Source organism: Suncus etruscus, chromosome 2 (genome assembly GCF_024139225.1).
Source record: "Suncus etruscus isolate mSunEtr1 chromosome 2, mSunEtr1.pri.cur, whole genome shotgun sequence".
Classification (NCBI taxonomy): Eukaryota; Metazoa; Chordata; class Mammalia; order Eulipotyphla; family Soricidae; genus Suncus; species Suncus etruscus.
In genome coordinates, this window is record NC_064849.1 from 133,546,426 (window position 1) to 133,555,719 (window position 9,294).

At 40.8% G+C, this 9,294-nt stretch overlaps 1 protein-coding gene and 1 non-coding gene across 2 annotated transcripts; both read right to left on the reverse strand.

The window, feature by feature from the left end:
• Positions 1-1,672: 1,672 nt before the first annotated feature.
• On the reverse strand, positions 1,673-3,522 carry ZBED3 (zinc finger BED-type containing 3). Its single transcript, XM_049766312.1, has 2 exons — positions 3,408-3,522; positions 1,673-2,485 (listed from the first exon to the last, which is right to left on the reverse strand). The coding sequence occupies exon 2, from the start codon at positions 2,463-2,465 to the stop codon at positions 1,716-1,718; it is 750 nt and encodes a 249-aa protein (XP_049622269.1). The 5' UTR covers positions 2,466-2,485; positions 3,408-3,522; the 3' UTR covers positions 1,673-1,715.
• A 2,880-nt stretch (positions 3,523-6,402) lies between these two features.
• Positions 6,403-6,539, reverse strand: LOC126002800 (small nucleolar RNA SNORA47). The gene has a single exon (XR_007493433.1). It is a non-coding gene; the product is annotated as a small nucleolar RNA SNORA47 (small nucleolar RNA).
• Positions 6,540-9,294: the final 2,755 nt, after the last annotated feature.

The window sequence follows — 9,294 nt, forward strand, 5'->3', positions numbered from 1 at the left end:
TTTGGTATGTAGCTAGATCAAGTAGTAAAGATCAATTTGCTCTTAAACAAACTACTGAGCCTCTTTTGGCTTCCATAGCCATAGAAATGCAGCTGCCAAGAGTAAGGGTGATAAAAAGTGGCAAGTGTGCACCAAATACCTTTTCTCTTTTTTTATTTAAATGACAGACATTTATTAGAATATATAACGGCAAATCTTACACAGTGATATTTAAGGTACACAGTGACAATAAATGAGGGCCTTTCTACCAGCAGAGTTGTCCTCCCTTCATCCCTGTTCCCAAGCATATATCTCTTATCTCCCTCCTTTATCCCCCAGAATGCTAGTATAACTAAAAGCATATATGTTAACACTAATGTAAACCTTTTTTTTTTTTTTGCAATTCCAGATATTTTTACTACTGATTTCTTAAAGGTTTGGAGTCAAAGGAGCACTGTAAAAACAATGTTAGTGTGGCAATTATCGTTTGCATGGGCCCACTAAAGTATGGAGGTCATGGAAAGGAAAAACTTTGGCTTAAGTACAAGGAGACCCTGTCCCTGAAGTTTCCTGACATATGACCATTTCTAGGCTCCAGGCAAACTAGTTTGTCCAATCCTGGTCATTGTCTGTAGTGCCCATACAGTTATATTTTTCACAGTCTCTGTTGTTGATCTCACGTTTCTGTATTGAAGGTCCTGGAATCTGTATATCCTACATTGAAGTCAGGATGTGCACCAAATATCTCTTAAGAACCTAGTCAAGTTAAGTTATTGGAAGTGCTTCTCTCTCTGTCTCTCTCATTCTCTTTCTCCCCTCTCCCCTTAGGGCCTCTTGTCTCTCTCTCTCTCTCTCTCTCTCTTTCTCCTTTCTTTCTCTCTTCTTTCTTTCTTTCTTTCTTTCTTTCTTTCTTTCTTTCTTTCTTTCTTTCTTTCTTTCTTTCTTTCTTTCTTTCTTTCTTTCTTTCTTTCTTTCTTTCTTTCTTTCTTTCTCTCTCTCTCTCTCTCTCTCTCTCTCTCTCTCTCTAGAAGAGAAAATATTGTCTAAAAACTAAATGTCATCAAAGAAATAGTAAGAAGATCTTCTGAACTAACAGAAAAGTCTTCAAAAGTAACATATACACCTTTTCTGGATACTGCTTTTTAGTAAAAGACATTTGAGACAGCTGGGAAGTTTTGATGAACGTTACTTATAACCCTAAGCAGGAGTTTGAGGCAGGAAAGGATGGGGTGTGAAACAGAACATGGAGGTAAAAGGATGCAAAGGGTAGACTGGTAAGCAGGAGAGAGGGGGAAAACTAAACGATTGCTCAGTAAAGCCAGAGAGGAGGAGGGCAAAGAACAAAGACAGACATTATATCTCCCTGCCCCTAGTTATATCCTGGGCAAAGACTCCTCATCAAAGATTCACTGGGCAGTGAGTTGATTTTCTTTCAGGAGCATTGTCCTCATTTTCCTGGGTGGCCCTGGCTGGTTGCGGAGCAGCTTCAAGGGAACGCAGGCTGTGTGCTCTAGATCTGGGGGTTTCCTTTCTCATTAGGCAGTCCAAGGAACCCCCTCCAATGTCTGGTAAACCCCGATGCCAAGAAGGCTTTTGGAGCTTGCACTTCTAGCTACATGGTAGGTTGGGGATGCTCAGGGATGGAGGCACCAGCAGGGGGTGGTCTTTGGCTCTGTCCTAGCATCTCAGATTCAGCTGGAGATGGAACCACATGGGTTGTAGGGCCTGTCCGAAGCCTACAGGAAGACCTTTGTGATCAGATAGCTGTCCTCCTCGCTCTCGGGCTCTTCTTTGAATGTGCCCTGCTTCGGATCAGCAGCTAGGGCTAGGGCACATTCCCGGCGACTCACTTCCCGCAGCCGTGCTTGCAGCAGCTCCCTATCGGCCTGCAGCTCCCTCCGTGCCACATCTGCTGCGCACTCCTCGGCCTGCAGGGCCCTGCGACGGAGCTCCAGGGCGCGCTCGGCCTGCTCCACGGCAGCCTCTCGCCGTGCTAGCTCCCGCTCACGTAGGCTGCAGCGCAGAACCAGAGCACTCATCTGCTCCAACAGGCGCGCCCAGTCGCCCTCGGCCGTGAGGCCAGGGCCCGGCTGCGCTTGCGGTAGTGGTGACTGTGGTGGCACTGGCTGCTGGCTAGGAGGGCCTGGCGGGGAAGGCTGTGAAAGGCGAGAGCCACTCTTCTCCAGGTCCCGCTGGTGCACGTTCTTCAGGTGCTTCCACAGCTCAGGGGTGCTAGCGTGGAAGCTCCAGCCTCGGCTCACCTGCTCTCCACACAGCCTGCATGTTGCCCAGGGGCCCTCCTCAAGGTCCTGGCGAGCAGGAGCTAAATGAAAGTAGCCCCAGAGCTCAGAGTATGGTGCCCCCAACTGGCCAGGAGGCATGGGTACGAAGGCCTGGGCAGCAACTTCGTTGGAGGCCTGTTTGGCGGCCGCGTCCTGCCTGCAAGTCTCCTCCATATTCTTGACCTGTTGTTCTTCGCTCTTCATTCTGTCTGCAGCTTCAGCGGCTTAGGAAGGAGGTAAAGCACAGTCACAACACTGTATACACAAACATGGGAACACGCAATCAACTCTAACATCTGTGCCTACAGTTCATGTATGAAGAAACTACATCACCCTTTGACTACAGGTAGCAGATCCCTGGTGACCTCTCTTTTTTGGTTGATTCTTCAGTAAGTTAAAAACGCCAGATCTCTCCTTAACTATGGATTCTTAGAAATCAAATGTGCCTCCAGTTCACAAGTACTTATACGAAACTGGGAAGCCAGCTTCCTGAGAGGCAGTGTTTAACTTTTTAAGTGCTGGGAATTAAATTCGGGTCTTCACATGACAAAACAAGTGTTCTCTCACTGAACTACATCCTGCCTCTGGGAAGCTTAAGTGGAGAGAACTAGCTGAGTAAGTACTATTATGTACAAATCACCTTTAACCAGTCTCACTAAATAAAAAAGTTCCCCTCTTTTCCATTTAAGAGCAAAGCTCAGTTTTATATTCTCTCAGTGTTGCGAAATAAGACTCTAGAAGGGGCAGTGAAAATGTGTTTCTTGCACTTTAAGGAGCAAAAATGCGAGTTGGTGAACAGATTTTATGGGGCACAGGGCAGCGGAAGTGCCTAAGCAGGGCATGGAGTGCTTGGTGCTACTCTATGGTTCCATGGCCAACTCAGTTCAATGCTCCCAGGAAGTCATTAGGGCGACATGGAATGGAAGATCAAAATTGGGGCCTTGGGTATGTGAAACATGAGCCCCTAAGCCATCTCCCCAGCCATGATCAGCTTTTAAAATGTATTCAAGGAATTTTTTTTTATAAGTTAAAAATCTTTACTGTTATGAGACAACTGGTGATATTAAAAGCCTTAGTTTTATCTTTTTTTAAGATATGCATTTTTAGGGAATTGCCTTTGATAAAGCAGCTTTCTAAACTTTTTACCTTTGAATTAGATGTAGACCAGGTCTTCAGGGTCTTCTGATCTGTCACTGCCTCCAGGGATCCAACCAACCCAACTATTCTGTTAGGAATGTTGCAGCAAGACTCCTGAGTTCTGAAGAATGATTAGCAGTGCTAGGTATAAATTCAGAGGACAGGCAACTGAGTGACAGAAATGCAACAGTCTCAAAGACAGATACTAGAAATACTGATAGGAACATGTATTCCTATTGTTCTTTTTCTGATATATGTTTGAATAATCAAAGTATTAGTTTCTTATATTGCTCATCCAAACCAAAATGCCCTCTCTAATTTTTGCCTGATACCAAAACTTGGTCATTACTTTTTAAGTTAGAAAACTCAAGAAAAATAATGGCAGGGGCTGGAGCATGGAGGTAGTGCGTTTGCCTTGCATGCAGAAGGATGGTGGTTTGAATCCCGGCATCGCATATGGTCCCCCCAAGCCTGCCAGGAGCAATTTCTGAGCACAGAGCTAGGAGTAACCCCTGAGCTCTGCCGGATGTGACCCAAAAGCCAAAAAAGAAAAAGAGCGGCTTCTTGCTTTGTTTAACAATTAACTGTGGTAAAAGAGTCAAACAATCAACTACATTGTATTTTCACTGGGAAAAGCATTTTGCCACTGTAGTAACTTATTAAATGAGGGATACACATAGGTAAAGGTTATCCTTTAGAAAATAATTTCAAAAGTACCAAGTACTAAGATTTTGTTACCAAATCTAAAGTGTTCATCACTTTAAGGACACATTTGTCAAGAGACAGATTACTGAATGCAAGATCAATAAAGGAATATAGATACAAAGGAAAGCCTGTGAGATACACAGCAGATCTAACAATTGAGACTCTATAAGCCAGAAGAGAGTGATAGCATATAAAAATTCAATGAAATGAACATTTCACCAAGAATACTCTACCCAGCTTGATGAAGGAACCATACAGAGCTTCATGAACAGACAACAACTTAGGAAATTCGTCTTAAAACCAGTTTTGCCAAGTGTGAAAGAAGCTTCTTTAAAGGACAGGTCAAACTTACCTACATGTGGCAGAGTATTATACTTGTTGATGGTGCATTGCCATCTATCAACTAGATTAAAAAGGTTTGTTTACTCCTATTTTTTTAAAGGGATTTTATAGATTTTCAAGAGTAAAAAAAGTAAATTGACATTTCATTTCTATACAGAGTTCTATGATTAGATTTTTTAAAATGTTTGAGATTTTTATTGCTATTTTTATCAATGCAAATACTTAAATAGTAAAATATCTCTAATACAGGGGTCTCAAACTCACGGACCGCGGGCCGTTTGTGGCCCTCCATATAACATTTTGTGGCCCGAGGCCGGCCTTCAAATATCGCAGTATTTGCGATTACTCACTTACCGAATAATCGCAATAAAAATCGCATTAGTAAGAAAAAAATCGCATTCAACATTCGCATACCCCGAGCAGTTCTGTTCAGGATATGCACATGTTTAATGTGATTTTTTTTCCTTAATAATGCGATTTTTTTATTGCAAATATTCGGAAAGCAAAATCCCTTATGCGGCCCTGCCTCACCCCGACTTTGCCTCCTGCGACCCCCAGGTAAATTAAGTTTGAGACCCCTGCTCTAATATAAAGAGAAAAATATAATATATTTAATATAAATATAAATTAATATGAATATACTTTGTATTTTTATAGGATATTTGGATTTTCCCCTAAATTTTGTTCACTCTCGCTAAATTTTAGACTTTTACTAAATTCTACATTGGTAGGATTTGCCCATTTTATGTAAACTCTAAAGTGTATTAGCACAAATTTTTCCTTAATATTATTTATTATAATATTACTAAAAAAATTTAAAAAACTTTTATTTACAAGTTTGTGAAATTTCAGGAGATGGAGGCCCACTGTCTTTTGTAACTGCAGACCTAAAAAAGGTTTCTGAAATGTGTTTGATTTTTTATGGGAAGGACATAAAGGCCAACTGTCCCTTGCCCAGAAAAGCTTGCTGGTTTTCAAACTTCATCTCTTTTATGGTTTCAATTCAAGACAAATCTGTTAAAGCTTTAAAAATAATGAAGAAAAACACAGCAGGCTCTTGGAGCTCTTCTGATAACCTGTGTCACGGGGGAAATCGAAGTCAAGATGGGAAAACCACATGCAGTGACAGAGCCCATGAGCAGGGTTTGAACCAGTAGTAGTGGAGATGAGAATCTCAGTAAAGGCAGGATTGGAAAGATCAAATTGCTGTAATAATAAAGCATCTAGTGTAAGCTTTTCCCTCTATCTCTTCAGTCCTATGTATTTCAGTGTGCCCATCTCCTGCCAACCCTCACTGTAGTAAGATTAGTAGTAAGATTTTAATCCAGTTTCTAATAGTTTCGGTACAAATACACCAGTTTCCTAAATCCCATTATTCTTATTCCTACTAAGCAAGTTTACTCAAGACCAGGCATGATATTTAACATAATCTCTCACAGTAAAAAAAAAAAAATCCCACAAACAACAACAAGATAAAATTTACCAGAATCAGCAAAAAAGGACAAGTACCGAACTTTTTGTTTTGTTTTTGGGTCACACCCAGCGGCGTTCAGGTGTTACTCCTGGCTCTGTGCTCAGAAATCGCTCCTTTCTGAAATTAAAAAAATGTTTTTTTTCAACTTTTATAAAAGATATTTAAAGTTTTGTAGAATACCAAAACTACAGATATTTATTCTCTAGCAGGATTGTGGTGGGGGAGGGTTTGAAAATTGCACAAAATCTATAAAGTATTTTACCTGTGCCAGAGTCTGCAAGTAATCATTACTGATGTGCTCCCTAAAAGTGCCAGAGGTGACCATTAAGCATCCCTAAAGGTGCCCCTGAGGTTGCTAAAAATCTAGTATGCCCAGGAGTGCCACATACAGGAATGTCATCTTTTACATGCGTGGAAATAAAGAAGACAAGTGTTGATTTGGGTGTCTCAATTCTTTAGACTTAAACTTAGAGCCCAGGAACACAGATGTTGGCCAGCACAGGGCTGCCCTTCTGAGGACAGCAGAGGGACACGCTCTGTTTTGGCTGCCTTTGCTCTTGGAGGTCTTAACCAGTGGAAGGAAGCACGGTACTGAGCTGCCTCACCTTCTCAGTCCTCCATACTCGCTACCTTCTGGCTCAACACTCTCCTATATTTAGGTGAGCAGTACTCTTTGGCCACAGGTCCTAACAGCCCGCCTAATTGCTGAATCAGTCCTGAGCTCATTTTAGCAACACCTTCAGTGCAGGGAGAGGAGTTACCTAGACAAATGTCTTGGCTTGGAAGAAAGAGAAGCCTTTGAAGACTCTTCCACTGTAGACCTAATACACCTAATACATGAACAAGAGAAAGACACATTACAAAAAACACCCATTCGGTGAGAACTGTGAATAGATAATTAAATCACTAGGCCATTTGTGAAAAAAGATGCAAAACATCAAATATTTAGGAAAGGCTAATAAAGGAACAACATGGCCTCACTTTCTATCCATCATCCTAACAAAAATGAAGTTTGTCAGCTAAAGTTAGAAAACAGGCAGGAAAAGGGAACAGCAAGGCATAATTGATATGCTGTGATGCCTTTGAGGAGAGCAAATTGGTTATTTCTATTAAAATAGAGAAGATCAAGAATTCCTGGGAATCTATAAAAAAGTATTAATATGTACAGTATTATATAAGAGTATTTATTATAGTATATTATATATTAGTATATATAGTATATATAATATATTATATTTATTATAGGAGTGGTTCAAAGAACCAGAGAGTGATGGACCACTAGGGAATAGTATGCAGTCAATAAAAATGGGCTGAAGTTTTGAAACTAGAGGGATCTCTGGAAGAATTACTGAGGGAGAAAAGCTGAGTGAAGAAAAGATATGATACAGATTGGTGAAGCAGAAGCTTCATGGCCCAATCTCAGGGGATTGGGCAATATGGGTCTTGAAGCAAATGCTGACAAAGGAAATAATCTGCACATGGTTAAGGAGATAAAACAGGTTCAGGAATTTCCACAGCAACCCTTCTGCTCCTAGAAAGCAGATAGTTCAATCATGGAAAACTGAAACTACAGTGGTTTCTCCCTGAGACCTGTGGGCTTTATTGGGAACCCCGGGTAGAAAACAGATGGTCTAAAGCACCAGTCCAAAAGGAGCTTCAATCCAAAGGTACTTCCATCCAATGAGTAATAAGCATCAGCAAAAAGGAAATATCCTGAATAGAATGGAAATCGGTAAATTCAGCAGGTCTATATTAGAAATATGTGTGTATGTATATATCTATGGATATGTGAAGAGAAATTTTCTGAGTTTGAGGTTGTAGCTCATCTTAAAGATAAAAAGTAAACACAAAAGAAAATTATAAAGTAAGCATACATGCAGTCCTATGTATACACGTAGGAGAATATGGCAGGATCTCTATATAAATAAAAATATACAAAACAATTCTAGGAGTTTGAGTTCAGGCAGAGCTAGGCAGTCTTAACTCTAGGGACTGATGGGGACAGTTCCATGGCAAAGACCCATGGGAGATCTACATGTGGGTATTGTCCTCTGGCCCTGAAAGGAGCCTGGTATGTATGATTTATTGTGTGGTATAGACCAGGAATTCTAGAGCCACAGAAAAATGAAGGGTGTGAAGGCAAAATAGCTTACTTCATGTATCTCCCTTTGCAAAGCAAAAGGGGCCTTGTACTGAATGAAATGTGTCCATTCACTTCAGTCCCATCTACCCATCTGTCAAGGGAAATTATGGTATTATCTACTTAAGACTTTTTGGTGAACTCAGATGAAAGCAATCTCACTTCTGACTGTGCATTGTTACAGAAAGTCAAGGCATGAGTAGAAGTCTGAGCATTACTGTTCACAATATGCCCATTAAGAGGATCTCAGTGAAAAGATACATTATTTTCCCTTTACCTAGAAATATAGAATAGAATATTGTATATAAAATGTGTATAGAATGTGATTGAAATTGGAAGACTTCAGTATTTTTTAGATACTAAAAGCAATTAAAAATAATCATAAGTAACCACATTTATTTTCACTTTATCACACAATATGTTGCTCATGATTTAAGAAGAAGATAGGGACATCTGGTTAGGTGAATTTCTGTGACAGGCATTTCTTACCTAGTACCCAACAGAAATATTCACTAATTATATGACTAGTTGATAAGATGAAATTGAAAGCTGAGTTCCTCAGATTTTATAAAACATTTGAAAAACTACCAGAAAAGTACCAATGACAGTAACCCTCTACTTATACTATTCTCCCACTCACTGACACACCATTGTCCAGGGTACATCGGCTCTTGGTCAACACCTTGTCGCTCAGGCTGTCAAGGGGCGCATCACATTGTCCCTGCCTTTCAAAATGCCACCAGCTGATAGGGAGAAATGTTCCCACCAATTAATCTAATACCCATAATAAAGACAAGGAGTGAGGAAGGGGTGGGTCTTGGAGTCCTACCACATATGTTCATACAATACCGTTTCAATTTCCAATCCCTCAACCCTGAAAAAGTTAACAAAAGCACACAGCCATTAGTGCCATCTCTCAAACAATTGATCTGTGTGTGTGTGTGTGTATTTTTCCCTTTTCATGGGAGGGATTGGACACACTTGGTAGTACATAGGTACTATTCCTGGCTCTGCTCAGGAGTCACCTCTGGCTGTGTTCAGAGGACTATTTAGTACCAGGGATCAAACCTGGGTTAGTAGCATGTACCGCAAACTTCTGGGCTCATATTTAGGAGTGATGCCTGAGTCCAGAGCCAGCAGTAAGTCCTGAGAACTCCTGGATATCGCGTGCCCCTCCTCAAAATAACAAAACAAAACAAAAGGTAAACCAATTAAACTAAGGACTAGAGATATAG

Coding starts and splice junctions, on each gene's coding strand:
- ZBED3 (XM_049766312.1), bottom strand. CDS start 2,465: ATGAAGAGCGAAGAACAACAGGTCAAGAATATGGAGGAGACTTGCAGG.